The sequence below is a fragment of the Chaetodon auriga genome, chromosome 20, assembly GCF_051107435.1.
Source record: "Chaetodon auriga isolate fChaAug3 chromosome 20, fChaAug3.hap1, whole genome shotgun sequence".
NCBI lineage: Eukaryota > Metazoa > Chordata > Actinopteri > Chaetodontiformes > Chaetodontidae > Chaetodon > Chaetodon auriga.
Genome location: NC_135093.1, coordinates 1,601,747 through 1,617,993, shown reverse-complemented (window position 1 = coordinate 1,617,993; position 16,247 = coordinate 1,601,747). Strand labels below are relative to the sequence as shown.

At 47.4% G+C, this 16,247-nt stretch overlaps 1 protein-coding gene across 2 annotated transcripts in view; it reads right to left on the bottom strand.

The window, feature by feature from the left end:
• The window catches only part of aatkb (apoptosis-associated tyrosine kinase b), a 44,563-nt gene extending 33,438 nt beyond the window's left edge, over window positions 1-11,125 (bottom strand). Inside the window, exon 1 of one of the 2 annotated variants that reach the window (XM_076759865.1) lies at window positions 10,491-11,125. In XM_076759865.1, coding sequence (XP_076615980.1) covers window positions 10,491-10,611 — 121 coding nt within the window. In that variant the 5' untranslated portion in view covers window positions 10,612-11,125. Of the gene's footprint in view, window positions 1-7,864; window positions 8,099-10,490 lie in introns of those variants that run through there. The other variant, XM_076759866.1, reaches the window with a different exon arrangement.
• Between the last annotated feature and the right edge of the window lie 5,122 nt (window positions 11,126-16,247).

The following is a 16,247-nucleotide window of genomic DNA, read 5'->3' as shown; positions in this document are numbered from 1 at the left end:
TGCCATGCAGGGGCGATTAGACAACACACACACACACACCTCAGAGGAGCAGCTGATTACGGTACACACAAGGCGCAGGGGTGAAACACACACGCACACAAATGCATGCATGCACACACACACACACACACAGGCATTGTTGCATTATATGTCAGTGCCCATTACATTCACGTGGTTTAAAAGCTGCAGCTCAAAGGTTATGGATGAAATGGGAACATGATGTAATAATAAGGATATGATGCTACGCCTTATTAATATTGTATATAGGCTACTTTTTCCAATTTATAATGTGTTTATGTTTTAATATGTCATCAACATGAGACTGTGTGCTGTATGTACTGTGTATGTGTGTGTATGTTAATGTAAAATGGCACATTGAACTTTACCTCATTTAAAATTCAGGTAAAGCTCAAAATTGTAATATTAACAACACATTAAATTATACATTTAACTTGAAAGGTGTCGCACGTTGTGATGAACACACAGATGATAAAGTAAGCTAAGTGTACACAAGCATAACATTAACGTTAGCTCACATTAGCCACTATAAGCTACTGCTCGTACCAGACCGAGCACGGCTGGAAGATCACAACACCTGAGTGGACTCTTTTAAGACTGTGTGTGAGCCAAACCATGATCTTCAACTAAAGCTAACCTTGATGATGTAAAACTTATGTAAGAGCATTAACAATGGATGACAGCACAGTAAGGACGAAAACGAAAAGAATATCACACAACTGCTGCCGATAAAACTGTAAGAGGATGCTGAGGAGCATCACGGCATGTGGCACGTGGGCAGGTTTCAGAGAGTGTTTACCCAATAGATGCGACTGCAGCGTTGTTACCATTACAGCTAGAAAGACGGGAGCTCATCTGAGTCTGAAGCCAGCGCGTGTCACAAACACAACCTGCAGACGAGGCTCTTCCTGTCTGGAAAATAACACGTCGAGCAAAAGAAGCTGCACTTCTCGATGAAGTCGGCTCATCCGAATCTCAGTGTTTCTGATGACAGTCACTGCAGATGGCAACAGACAGACTTTGGCTAATTCAGCCCCAGCGGCACTGTTCAGTGTGGTGGCATTTCTCTGGACATTTACATAAAAGCAGCTTTTAACTAATGGAGGGTCTTCTCTTTGAAGGGCAGCGTGTGAACGACAGCGAGGCTGCAGAGCGTCTCTTCACAGACACCAGCGCCTTTTCAAGCATTAATGAGAGACGCTGGCCAGGTTTGTGATATGTGCCCGCCGTGATTATGCATGATCACAGGGAGTGGACCCTCTCCAAAGCACCCCCCCCCAGCGTGTTTCGAAGCACAGTTGCCATGGAGGCTGCCTCATTTCAGCGTGCCACCGCGTGCGAAACGGCTTCATGGCTGAGAACATTATGCATCTGAAGTGCTTCTAGCGGGGAAATGGCGCCCAAATTCAGTCACACCTGTTCAGAATTGTAATAACAATCTGCCGGTTTCTCATGATGCAACATGTGATCAACGCGCAGGCTGTGAAGATCTGCATGCAGGCTCAGGCAGAGGAGAAGCTGCTGGCATGAGTGTGTAAGCACAAACAGACTGCATGTATGAATATGGCATGTTTTCACGTTCACTGTTTTTAGGCCTCTTACATAACCAGTTTGTATAACCAGTGCTTGAACTGGGCCAGTGCTCCCTCGTACCGAGTTCTAGCACGTCTGATTCTCTCCCATGAGTACTCGTACTTCTTGTTGAGTACTGCTGCATCCTCGTGAAGGCCAGTACAAATCTCTGGCTGAAAACTTCAAAGCTGCACTAATCAATCTTTCTTTATTAACAATGGCTCAAATGAGTGTGTGTGATGTGAAAGGGGTCGCGGTTTATCGTCTTTGGTGTTTTCACAGCATGCAGATTTACTGTTTTTCTCTCCTCTTAGCCTCGTTTCCAGCCTCAGCAGGCAGCTGTTTTCACTGAAAAGCTCTGATAAAAATCCTGTAAACTACCTGCACCAAACTGCAGACAGAGTTAGCAGCTAGCTGGTAAACATAGCGCAGCGTGTAGCAGCCAAAGAGTCGATATGTTTCACTTAAAACAGACATAAAAAGGAGTGAATACTGGAATTTTTTTTGGCTGTATGGTCAAAAGTACGACTCCATATGAATCCTATTATGCCGGATATGAAAATTCTTTGCTAACATGTTTGCAGTTGCATGTCTACTGACACCGAGTGGCAAAAGAAATCAACTAATGCAGGTTTAACAAAGGCAAAACATGAACAGAACCCACAGTGTCTCCAAGAAAAACTGCATTGATCAATGAGAAATGTCCTCAGCATGAAGCCTATGGGCAGAGCTGACACTCAGTCCTCCCTCACTGCTGAAAACATGTGTGACAGAGATGCAAAAGCTCGTGTACTTCATGAATATACTGCATAACAAAGTGAAGATCTGACATGGGCTCAATAACAGCAGTCGGACCAGGATGATGTTAAGTCACAGACTGAGTGCTGGTATTTCAGGCCGGGGTGACTGATGTTCTAAATATTGGATGAGCTCATCTGTGACCGAGAAGAGGCCGGGGAAACGGCCAAAACTAGAAACTGGAGCAAACGCTGTCACACAACGTGCAAACACTCACACATCCACCCACACAGCAGCTACGCAGATGCTCTCTTTTCCTGCTCGCTCTGTCCTACGTGGACAAACGGTGGATATATACGTACACATGCACACAGCCGCACACTCACTCACTGCCTCACCGGTGAAAGCACATTATAGAAGTGTGTGTCATAAGGAAACCACACACACACACACACACACACACACACACACACACACACACACACACACACACTCAGAGTTATCTCTCCCATCATAACATGAAAACTAAATCCCTCCAGCTGCAGAGGCTTCACGTGCGGCGTCTGCCCGCTCACGTGCAAATTATGATGCCGAGAGAGAGGGGGGGGGGGGGGGAGAGAGACAGAGGGGGAGAGAGAGAGAGAGGGGGAGAGAGAGAGACAGAGGGGGAGAGAGAGAGACAGAGGGGGAGAGAGAGAGAGAGAGAGAGAGAGGGGGAGAGAGAGAGACAGAGGGGGAGAGAGAGAGACAGAGAGACAGAGGGGGAGAGAGAGAGACAGAGGGGGAGAGAGAGAGAGGGGGAGAGAGAGAGAGAGAGGGGGAGAGAGAGACAGAGGGGGAGAGAGAGAGAGAGAGGGGGAGAGAGAGGGGGGGGGAGAGAGAGAGAGGGGGAGAGAGAGAGACAGAGGGGGAGAGAGAGAGACAGAGGGGGAGAGAGAGAGGGGGGGGGGAGAGAGAGAGAGGGGGAGAGAGAGAGACAGAGGGGGAGAGAGCGTCACTCCCTCAGACCTTGGTCGGTTAAAGAGCTCTGAAATGCTGAATTAACCTGTAATGAACGACACTGATTCGGTCTGAGGGAGTTTCTGCTGCCTTACAGCTGTTAAGGCATATGGTCGCTCCTCAGCCGTGTGGGCGGTCAGCGGCGATGACCTCACAGGTCATCACCACGTCGTGCCGATCTCACACGCCTCAAATGTCTTCAAGTACAACGAAGGCGCGTAAATACATGTACAAATACATCACACGCAGTACTCTTTGTATTTGGAGTGAAGAAGGTCGCCTCTCAGCTCTCAGTGGTTTTGTCTCATTAGAGGTGAAGTAAGTGTGGTTTCATGAAACCTTCAGCTATTTTAGATACATCCAATATGGTGACATGGATGGTTAACCACACCGGTCACCACAGAGCTCATCAGCATATACATATACATATGTATATGTATATGTAGATACAGACAGATACATGCACTGTGTGGGTATATGTGTCTGACAAAGATCCAACTGTCATCAAGCACACTGCTTAATGAAACACTTCATTTGGTGGAAAACTTCTTGCTGCGGTTTATTAATACAACAAATGCAGCTGAACTTTACGTCATGGTGGTGAACTGTCGGAGTGGCACCTCACGAGAAACACGGCAGAGCGAGCAGACGCGTCACTTCCACGAGCGATGGAGGACAAAATCCAATTTTTGTCTTCCCAAGTTTTAGAGCCCAAAATTGATTTATTCAGAAAAATCTCTTCTGAGTGTCCAGCTGCCAGGATCAAGCTGAGTGAAGCTGTGAGTTGATTAAAATGTTGATGGAGTCATTGGAGTCGCCTTAAATCATTACTGCGCGCTCACAGCCAGTAAGTGAAATCAGTCACATCTCATCAGACTGTATTATCTGACTGACATAAATGTACATGGAGGGACTTTTTTCTTTATTTGCAGAGGCTTTGTCTTCATTATGATGCTTATGCTTCACCCCCCCACCCCCCACGCAGCACCTGGCCACATCTGGAAATGAGCACGCTCCCAGTTTCTTCTCTGAAAACATCCTGCACAGCTGTGACGTGTCCAGTGAGACGGTTAGCTCACAGGTGATCAATCCACTGCCTGGAAAGAAGATTTATAGAAGCAGGTGTGTCGACGTGAACGGCGCTCAGGAAGCTCAGCTGATGATCACGATGCCTTCATGTTCATTTACCTGAACCTGAACGAGGAGCCCATTTCCTCTTTCCTTTTGCCTCTTATTCCTCCACTGACACCGCTGCCTCCTCTTCTCCCCCCTCCTCTCTCTCTGCATCAGGACACAGTTGGAGTCTGAGCCAATCACCCCATTTCTCAGCCGGGCTAGCGTGGCCAGTGATGAATCCCTCTAAATCACAGGCTTAACAGCCTGCTGTGATACTGCAGGGACTGGGAGGCTCTGCGTCGCACAGTTAATGGAGAAATAGAGATGGATGGATATATATACAGAGAGAGGGAAGGCAAAGAGAGCAACATACAGCACAGATGACAGAGGTGAGGAGAGAAACAGGAAAAGTTTATGATGCCAAAACCCAAAGAGAAGGAGATTAAAATAAGTCAACAACGTGGCGTATCGATTGAATCAGCAGCCGGTCGGCGCAGCGCTCCACGTGTTGACTCTCCTGTCCTCCAGCGCAGTGATCAGCCTCTCTTGTGCAAACAGACTAAACAGAGCAAAGATGATAACTGGATGTCCCTCAAACAGTGTATCGCTCCAGAGCAAATCAATTAGTCATTAATGCCTCAGCAGGGAGGCTAAAAGGGAACCAGGAAATGAAATTACTCTCTTAGTACACTTATAATTACACAGACAGGCAAAGTAATAAAAGAAATAATAGCTTGCATGATTTCATCTGGAGAGCAAATTGTTTTATTGTGAGACGTGCTAATCCGTCTTTGAAAGGACATCCTGAAGACGCAGTGCCACCTCTGACTCGGCCGGCCTGTCAGTCTGGATCTTTGCTGCGTTTGAGACGCTGGAGGAAAGTCGGAGGGTTGGTTTGAACCTCGAAGAGCTGAGGCCTGAATCCTGCTCTCACGGCGGCGACACAGTGTCAGAGCCGCTGCCATCCTCATCTTATACAGCATTCGCATTCAGTTATGGAAGCTTCTTGTATGTGCGCATAGCTGCATTATAGTGGCTTATGGACATTTGATCAATTGCTGATATCCTGCTTATGAATGCTGATTGAACGGGGTTTGATTAAAGAGTCTGTAAGATGGCCACAGAAGGCGGCCTCCGTCTTCCTCGTCGGCTCGCTGCTCAGACTGTGGGAGCTCTCCACAGTGCTGAAACACCAGAACAGGCGCTGTGCTGAGGGAGAGCGCTCACATTCCCTCCCATTCTTCTACTTCTGCTGCCTCAGAGGACAAAACACCCATTAAGCCGGCCGTGTGTTTTGTCAACAGCATAACAACCTGATCAAACACAACTTCCACTGTGAAATTTATCGGCTGTCATCAGGAGACGCAGAGACACAGATCCAGGCCCGGGGACCGAGCGGCAGACGGAAGACCGTAAACAGGTGACTGGTGTCACACTTCATCATCCGTCCCATTAGTCAGGCCCACAACAGGGCGCGATGGAAGTGGCGGGCTAGCAAACCTTGCTCAAGGGCACCACTGCAGAGATCCTGCATCAGACATCAGAGCAGCAGCGAGCCTGAAACTCTCTGCCTGTGTCGGACTATCAGTGGAGACAATCAGCGGGAGGATTAGGAGATAAAACAATAATAAACATCAATAAAACTCATCATCATCATCATCATCATCATCATCATCATCATCATCGTCATCGCCAGGGTTTCTTTTCACAGTGCTGATGCAGTGTTTTACTGCTGCTTCTATAAAACACGTTAGAACGTTAGAAGAAATGCCGCGTCCACGTTGAGCCAAAACAACTGAACCAGAAGTAAAGGCTGGATTCAAGAACCTTATCATCAGCTGGAACAAGCACGTTAAAGATCCAAAGCATGAAGTTAAGGATCCACAGACTTCAGTGAATCAAAGGGGCAACATCACAGAGACAACATGCTAAAGCGAGAACACGTATTTCCAGAAGATGAGACGCAGCAAAGTGATGATCGGTAAGCCGGCAGCGCGTCCTTCAGCTGGAGGCTGAAGTGCTCTTTAGCAAGACGCTGGATCTCTGCTGCCTCCGCTGCTGCGAACCCTGTGCAGCGAGCCAAACAAAGAGAACTTCCCTCAAGGATAAAAAAAGAATTCATCATTATTTCATTAAGTGTGGCTTCGTATTTCCACGTGAATTTAAAATCACAGCTGTGTTTGAGTTCAAAAGAAGATGAAGGTCTGAGACGATCACAAGCCTCTCTCCTCCTCTGCGAGGTCGACATGTGAAACAGATGGAAAACTAAGATAACAATGACCTGTGGAGGAGTTTTCATCTTCATCATCTCTCATCATTATTCTTTGGATACATTGTGATACATTTCATACTTTTCTCTGTTTTATCATATAAATTGTAACAAACAATCAAAACTAAATTTTGCTTCTGAGACACTGATGAGCATTTTATGCTAATTTAATAGTTTCATCCCTAATTCTGACCTCCGGTGTCTAACAGACACGGGCACTGAAATACTCTGGATATACTCTCAATGAGGTTTAAGTGGAGATGTTCAATAAAGCTCAGCAGTTTAGAGACTCTGAGTCTGATGGAAGGTGCTGAGCTGCTCCGCTCTACAAGCTCGTCAATGCATTGATGGACTCTGCGTTGCATCAAGCCATTAAACTTCCAAAGTGGATGTGTGCTGGTGTTTGTGTGTCGATGTGACGCTCAGCTGCAACCTGACGATGTTTACGTCCTTTTTCATTCAACCGAGAGTGACGAATTCACCTCAATCACAACGCTGGGAAAATAATTTGAATAGAGGCGGGGGGGGGGGGGGTTCCTGAAACAAAAACAGTTTTTATACCACTAGATGCTATTATTCTTCAGGACACACACACACACACACACATAAAGAGAATCTCTCAGAGTGCAGAAGCTATTAGCAATCAGAGGCATGTCTGCATTCGTCTCACTTAAGACACTCTGGGCCTTTCAATACGGGAATGATTATGTTCTGAACGAGCCGTCCCACAGAAGCACAAAAGACTGCGGGAAAAATGAGAAATCCTGCTGCCGGATATTCACGACTTAAGACCACCACAGTGCTTTCATCTTCTGGGATCAGTGCGAGCGCTGGAGAGTTGTTCCTAACGGGAGGTTCTGAGGTGCAGATCAGAGGAGGAGGCTTTCAGAGGCTGTTCAATCACTGTAACTGGCATGAATCCAGTTTACAGCCACAGCTTTATGCCCTCCACTTCTTCATTCTCCAAACTTCTCCTTCAGTCAAAACATCAACATCTACTCTACGTACTTTGAAAACGATGCTATTTCCTCTCTTCCGTCTAATCCCAGCTCTGTGCTTTGACTCTAGTTTTCTCTCTGTGTGAGGAGCCCACAGACACTCCACCTCCAGCCCAACAATCCCCCGGGTTTACCTGCCCCTCCAGCTCCTCACCTGTGTCGTCCAGCAGGTAGTTCAGCCTGGAGAGAGGGACGTCCAGCGGGCTCTCCAGCACAGTATGTCCTGCTTCCCCGTCTTGTGTCCATATAATCAGAGTGTGTCTCTGCATGCGCAGCCAGGAGCCCACTGAGAAATGTGAAATGGATTACATGGAGCTCGGGAACGCAGCCAGCGCTGCCAGTAAAATCACCCCCTCCACCACTGATACCAAGCCCTGCCCTTACTGGGCTGTGATGTCATCCCTGTATCCGCGCCCTGTGCAGCGGTCATCACCGCTGGCACGAGAGGAAGATCCAAGCAACTGGACAGCATCGATTCACCCTCACACTCCCAGTCCTCAGTTTCTCTCCTGCCCCCTCATCCTCATCCCTTCACCATCAATAAACTGATGACATATTGTTCTCTGTGCAGCTGATTTTCCCTCCAACAAACACGGACCGACAGCTAATAACTACTAAAACTGATCAAGTGGAGCCTTTGTCAAAAAAAATAAAGGAAGGTTTGCAACTACTCATTATTTTCATGATCAAAACAGTCTGCCAAGTCCAACCTGTCAGAAAACCGTGGAAAAGCACATCCGGAGCCAAAGCTGACATTTCCAGATTGCTTGTTTTGTCTGTTTTTCAGATATCCAGAGAAAAATCAAAAAAGACAAATCAGCAAATATTAATATTTGAAAATAAATGCATATTTGGAATGTTTGCTCCCAAAGTGCCTTATGACAAATTGCCGGTTAATCATCTGCCAACAACTAATGAATTCACAATTTCAGCTCTGTATTTGAGCATTTTCCTAAATATGCATCTAACAGAAAAGTACAGCTGAGCAGAAAATCACCATTAAACTAAGAAACATCCCAAAGAAAGACACCTGATCACCTTCAGACCCATCAGCCTGCCAGTGGATCACAAAGCTGTGCAGCCAGCCTTCAAATGGGGATCACACAAGATATCACATGTGATTGTGAATATTGGGGAAACATCTAGAATATTTCCATTTGGTGGAGCCGTGTAGCTGCAGAGGACCTGGTGTTTGACCATAAAACAGCTTCAGTGAGTCGATACTCAGCATCTATGATACCAGACTGTGTGAGAAGATAAATAAATCAGCACTTTTACAGTCTTAAAGCTACTTCAAGGGGAAAAACAATGTGTGCTTAACTCTTATTTTCAACCCATAACCTCACACACACCAGGGTGTGGCTGCCCTGGAAGGAGATCTCCATGCAGTTAGCGAAGTGAGCTAATCCAGGAGGCTAAATCCTGCGTTTATGTAGCGTCAAACTCACAGAAACATGTTTGATTTTAGTCGTTTGTGTGGAAAGCTTTAGAAAACTCACTGCTTAACTGGCTGCAGAGGTGGAAAATCTAAAGTTAGCACGACCCATCAATGACAAGAAGAAGACAGAGGCGTAGAAATACCAGAACGCTCCTTTAAAACCATCCCAGCCATGATTTCAGTATTTTGGTTAGCTCAATAACAAGAGCAGAGAAAAGAGTGTATTCATAGAGACAAAGAGACACCCACACACTCCAACTGATTTACAAAGACAAGACGCTAATCACAATTTAATCTCTGTCAGATCAAAATGAAGAGCTGAAGAGGATTTGAACCTGACAAACATCCAGCTGGGATCCAAATGCTGTCCGGTTAAATCAACCTGTGCTTTGAACAGGAGAGACAGACGGACTCTGGAAAAAGAGACGCAGGAAAGAATAAAAAGCTCTGCTTTGGTCACCTGGTACAAATCAACAGCTGCACAGACGGAAGCCCCGGCATGGGGGCAGGAAAGGCAGCAGAGACCCTGTTAAGCATATTTGGAGGATATCAAATGGAGGGCAGACCATCGTGCTCATCAGGCTGTTTGGCGGCACGCTGAGCGCCGCGTCCCATAAACAGAGAAGAACATGCCAGTGTCGACGTACACAACCGATGCCGAGGCTCAGCAGGAGTGAATCCATCCTTCACTGACTGAAAACGAGACGGGAAAGACTGCTGCACCTGTGGGTTGCCATGGAAACCACCTGAATGACAGGCCAGCAGCTGCTTACGCTGCGTAATAAAAACAGGCAGAGTTCAGATTATTACAGCACGACGTGAGGAACAATGAGGCGATCTGCCTCCATTCATCAGCTCCCATAATCCTCCTCCTTTCCAGCACTAATTGGATAACAGCAGCCACATCCTGCCGCTTCAGTGAGAGGAAGCCTCTGCTCCCACAGCTCCTCCTCACCTCTCACCTTCACTCCTGCCTCTCACCTTTATACGCACTGCACCTTTAAACTGCTCAGCTGACCCGAGCAGCTCAAACAAACTGATGTGAGAGCTGTTTGAACTCTGAAAACAGGCTTTCCTTCACAGTGTCCGCTCCTTTTCAACCCAAATCTCCACACACACACACACACACACACACACACACACACACACACACACACACACACACACACACACACACACAGCAGTGGCAGCTCGGAGGAGGAAGATTACATCATTTCTATACGTTGCAGTCACGCCATTAGCTGGACATTGAGATCATGTAGGTGTTTCTGCGAGGGCTGAACGAGTATAATCAAACAACAGCTCGCTCTCTGTGGATGTTTGCAGCGGAATGTCGCCTCACCTGAGCTGAAATGGGAGCTGAGGGCAAAGCCGGGGCTGAACACGAGCGAAGACATCGTCACCAGGAGCATCAACATCTTCGTTACCGGCGATGCAGAGCCGAAGGAAAAACTGCAGAGCATGGAGAGCAACTAACTAGGCAGCTCTATTTGTTGAACACGGCTTCGTTTCTGCTTTCCGAAGCGGCTCCTGGTGATCTGTCGCCGCGTCCCTCCATCGTGCCGGTGTGATGAGGACAGACACGCGCTGCTCCTCCGGCGGAAAGTCTCCCCAGGCCGAGGCCGGTTCTGATCTTTCCCTTTTCCTCCTGAACTCCTAGATCTGGACTGCCGCTGCAGAGGAAGAGGAGGAGGAGGTGGAGGAGGAGGAGGAGGAGGAGGAGGAGGAGGAGGAGGTGAGAGCTGCTGGTCGACAAAGTCCTGTTTAAGAGCAGTCAAGTTGATCCAGAATTGAATTTCCCTTCGCGGCTGCAGCGACCTGGACGCGCGCACATCATCTGAAGCTCTGAGCCATCAGGACCAGACACGTGACACCTCCGAGAGACATGAAGCCAAATGAAACGTTCAGTTTTGTGTCAGAGCTGCGGGAGCTGTCCGAGGTGCTGACAGAGAGAGCGCCATCTTGCTCCGTAATGCTCCCACAGAGAATTTCTGGAGCGGGTTTTGCGCTCCGTGCGCAGGGGGAGGGGGGCCGTCAGAGGCTGAGGATAGGCTGCTGTGCTGCCTGAGCATGTTCTCATCACTGAAGCATACAGTGCAGCATCAGATGTGGAGGAAGGAGCTATTTTTGCGGGGTTTTATTTGCAGCTTGCAGGCTGAAACTGGCCCCTCTTCACCTGCAAAGCAAACATTTCTGTCCTGACTTTACTGTTCAGTGTTTGATGCTCCTGGAGGCAGCGCCTGCAGCTGTCTCCTCCTCTCCTCAGCTCGCTCAGTTAGATAAGAGGAGTCAGAACAGAAATCTCCCATGAGCAGCCTGTGATGTAACACCGGGGAAAGGCACTCAGTGGGACTTGGCTCTCCGGACGATCCCCGCTCTAATCCTACTGTTCATACATGTTGGATGAAGCCCCCTCCCCCACCCCGCAACATTCATCCTCTCTCAATCCCCCCTCCTCCATCAGATTGGGTTCCTAGCAGCAGAGGGAGTCAACTTTTCCTCGTGCATCTCACACGCTTACTATGATCGTGCTTCTTCGCCCACGCAGGACCACAGACATGTCACAGGCCGAGCTGAAAGAACAAATCCAGGTTCGTCGGATTCACCATCGTTCTTGTTGTGCAGCCTGCTCTTTGCTGCACGGATGAACAGTTCTGCAATGTATCATTTATAATTAATGGACACGTATGGATTTTCTATATGTGATAAGGTCGTTCTGCAGGTGGCTGAAAGGATCACATAGAGAGAGGCCGCGTGAAGAAACAAGGCAGAAAAAAAAGGAGATTCATGTGAGTTGATGTTTTAGCTGATGAATCATGAGAGCGTTAAGAATGTTCTCCCCCGTGTCTGCATCTCCTCCCTCAGCTCAACCCGCTGACTGTGCGTCCATGACCCATCTGATTACCTGACACTGTTACTTTGGGAGGGGTCACTTTTATTGAAATGCTGACCCTGTTCTGAAAACAACACGTCTTCTAGTGAGCCTGGAATGATCCCGCCGACACTCAGTGGTGCAAGAAGTACTGAAATCTTTTATTTAGGTGCAGCCTGATTCCAGAGCAGTCTGAACAGAGTGTAAATAAAACCAGAATCCATCATTTCTGCCCCAGCGTGTTTGAAGGCTGTAAAAGCGTCCATGGTTTCACTTAAGTAGAACTAAAAAAGTATTTGCTGCAAACTAAGTAATAAAAGTAACAGGACTCATTAAGCAGGTAAAATGCCCCCATCAGAGTTATATCACTGAATTATGCATCATGTGAGCAGCATTTCATGGTTGTGCTGCAGATGACTGAGGAAAAGAGTCTTAACTACCTCAGACACAGCGGGATACTAACGAAAGTCTGGATATTCAAAGTAAATATGGCCACCAAATAGATGTAGTAGAGTGAAAATGTGCCTCTGAAAGGCAGTGGAGGAGAGCCTGAGATAGAAACGCTCAAGTAAAGTACAAGTACTTCCAATTTGCAGTTCAGTACTAAAGTAGATGTGTTCATTTACACACACAGACGGTCAGAGGGGGTCCCTGCTGGAAATCCATTTATTGAGCCTTTTTTAAAGAAAAGTGGGCTTTCTGTGTCAGTGTCGGCATGACAGACCTCACCTCCACCATCAGAGTCCACCGGAGCAGCTCCAGAGTGTGATGCAGCTTCACGTCCAGCCCAGTGAGCTCTGCGGGGGTCACGGCCCCGGTCCCATCCGTCCAGCTTCAGGGCGAGGCCTCTGCAATCACACACACATTCAGACATTTTCACGGCCGTCAGCGCTCGGACTCGTCGCTCATGTGCTGCCTTCGTTCCTCACAAAGCTAACCAGCTTCTTTGGACTGCAGGAAATAATAGATTATTACATGTAGACATTCTATAACAGCATCTTTTTATTCATGATTTTCTTCATTTTCCCCCTGAATTGTGCTAAAAGCTAACACTGAGGGTCCACCTACAGCAGCTGGGGGACAGAGTGAAAGAAAAATCCACATTTAATGTCCCATAAGACGTTTGAAGTTGTCCTCAGAGTAGCTTTAATGCTCGTTATGGGTTTGTCTGTCTGCTGTTTTGATGCTTCAAAGTCAGACACGTCGCTCTAATGTCTCCTGTGGGGGTTTCAGGGTTAAGATCTGCTGATCATTATGTTTCTAGGCTGATGACTTCAGGTTTTAAATGAACTATGAGCCTGTTTGTGAATTGATCTTGAGGTGGTCGAGTCTGACGAGCCAGCAGACAGAGGACTGAACCCTGAGTAACTGTGACAAACGTAGCTCCCTGATCGATCGGCCTCGTGCGCTACTGAATGTGATCTTCCTCTCATCCCCCTGTGCAGACAGTGAAAGCAGAGGAGAGGATGATGTATGGCTTCTCATCTGTGTCTCCTAACCCTGACTCCATTTCAGCCTCATTTACTTTCTAACAGAGTCACAGCTTGATGAAGAAGAGGAGGAAGATGGTGGAAGGACACAGTTTACGTATGTTAAGTTCCTATTTGTGGACATTTGATTTCTCTGACAGGAATATTCCTCCTAAGTCTTTTCACTCCTCCTCCTCCTCCTCCTCCTCCTCCTCCTCCGCCTGCTGCTTCACCGTCTCCTCACGTCATATTCGACTCTCTGAAACATTGTGTTGCATGTCTGCTGTTTCCCTGGAAACAGAAAGGAGAGGAGAGGATGGATTTCTGGAGCGAAACGGCGGCAGAGGAGATTCTGCTTTCCAGTCACTTCACGTGTCACACGAAATGTGACGAGCCCGAGGTCAACGACGCTTTATTAGTGTACATTCAATTCATGCTCAGAGCTAATTACACCTGCTCCCACGCAGAGCAGCAGCAGACCACACCTTCCTCTGCTGAGGGAAGAGGAAATGAACAGCCATCCACCCAGACACCCCGTGCACATCCATCCTCACCCCTCAGTTCAGAGCTGTCCCTGTGGGGGGTGAGGGAGGGTCGGCGTCAGGCTTCAGGCCCAGTTTTAACAGCCCCCCCCCGCACATGCTGAGTTACTGCTCTCTGGTTCCACTGGGGGGCTTACAGGAGAGCGCCAACCTCTGGACGCCGCCTCAGCCAGCAGCTCTGCCTGGACCCCCTCCACGTGGACCCCCTCCACCCGGACCCCCTCCACGTGGACCCCCTCCACCCGCACCCCCTCCACCACGCTTGTAACTCCGATGCTTTTATGTCACATCTAGAATTTGGCTTTTATTCTGCAGACTGGGAGCGTTTTACAGCTGCTGGGCTTCATGAAACCCTGTCAGAGCAGCACTGGAAACAAATAAAACTGCTTTGTGGTCAATGTGAAAACAGTGCTGTGTTTAATGGGTCCAGAGAAGTTGTCCTCTGAGATCCACTCAGAGCCTCTTCAGCCTTCTGATGCCACAAAAGCGATGTTCTCTAAGAGGAGAGGTTGTGCTGCTAATAATTAAAAATGGCTAAACATGAGTCATTTACTTAAATGTAGTCTCTCTGTCATGTTTTATTTTAATGCTATGCTGAGCCTAACAAGTGGCTCCCCGCCTTGTTCACATGGCCTCAAGTACAGCCGCGATCAGCTCAACCAAAGAGTGATTTTTGGGGATTTTTGTATTTTTTTAAGGAGTTTTGGATGTCTGAAGAGGTGGCAGCAACCAGCCTTTCAGAGAATGAAGCACAGATCAACGAAATGCTAGAAAATTAAAGATAACTAAATAGAAAATCTTCTTTTTCAGCTTTATTTTGGGGTCTCTTGGTGGTGAACCTCTGACCTACAGTCAACAATCAAATACAGCTTCCTGTCTTCTCCTGAGCTGAAGTCACAGCGACGTGGACGTTAGGGTTTGATGCAGAGCGAGAATCTGCACAGACACTCAGACGATAAGACGAAGCACACCGGTCAGCCTGCAGAGGACAACACACCTGAGACCGGCTGAGACCCCCCCCCCTTAATCAGGGAGACTTAATCAGGTCGTCTTGTGTTTGTTAGTGTTGTTGCCTCTGAATCCTGCAGACCACAGAGGAAGCAAAGCGATTCAGAGACAGACGCTGTGCAGGTAGAAGGAGGAGCTGTGGACTGTCCTCTGACTGCAGGGACACAGATACGTCCCCGCCCTTTGAAACAAGTCTGTCACTGTGATTCGAACAGCAGCCTCTTTATGGAAGCGACAGATTCTTAATTTGCTGAGTCATGTTTGAAAAAGTCATTTTACTTAACCACCACCAAAACCACCATCAACAACAACAACAACAAAGGAGTGAAACTGTTTCTGTGAAAATGAGCCCAGGGGTCCTCCCTGTAACCTTCACCTGCTGAATCTGCATATTTCTGACTACCAGCCACATTTACTTCACCGTGAAAAGTTTTGTAAACACGTTGTGTTTGAGGTGTCCGAATGTGTGCTGTCTCACCTTGAGCCACTGTTCTCCGTTCATTTCTGGATATTCACTCAGCAGAGGCTCCAGTAATGTGAACGAAACCTTCTTGAAAACTTCCACTTCCTGTTTGTAGTTTGAAAAGTTTGAAATCTCAGTGGGAGACCTCCTCCTGCACTGATTGGTTGGAAGTGATCCCACCCTGCTGCCCCACCAATCAAATCAATCTGCTCACAGCATTTTGTCCCGCCCCCACATCCTGTTTCAACAGGAAGTAAAGAAATAAACTGGGATTTTCTTTTCTATATATCAAACTATATCTAACTCTGTGGTGGAAGGTGGTAAATATGTCTCTGTGAGGGCGAAAACATGCAAAAACACTCTGAAATATGGTCCTTTCAGATGATTTATTACTTTTACAGTTTCCTTTTATAACAGTAGCTCATTATTAAAAACAGGCTGATGGTTATTTTTGTTTGTTTTGATGAAAATGTTCAATAAAAAGAAAACTGGAAGTTTCCTGCTTGTAAGATGTTGAGATGATGAGATAAAAGTGAGCCGAGCTTGTTGAGCCGGCTTTGTTGCTTGTGACCCTTTACAGCCATACACTCAATGGCCACTTTATTAGGAACACCTGCTCATGCTAATGTATCCCACACAGCACCTCTGCCATGAATTCTGCCATCACTGAAAAGAAACACTAGCTTCAACTCTGGTTTTGAGCTTTTGAGCTCAAACATGCACATCAGCATTTCACATGCCTGAA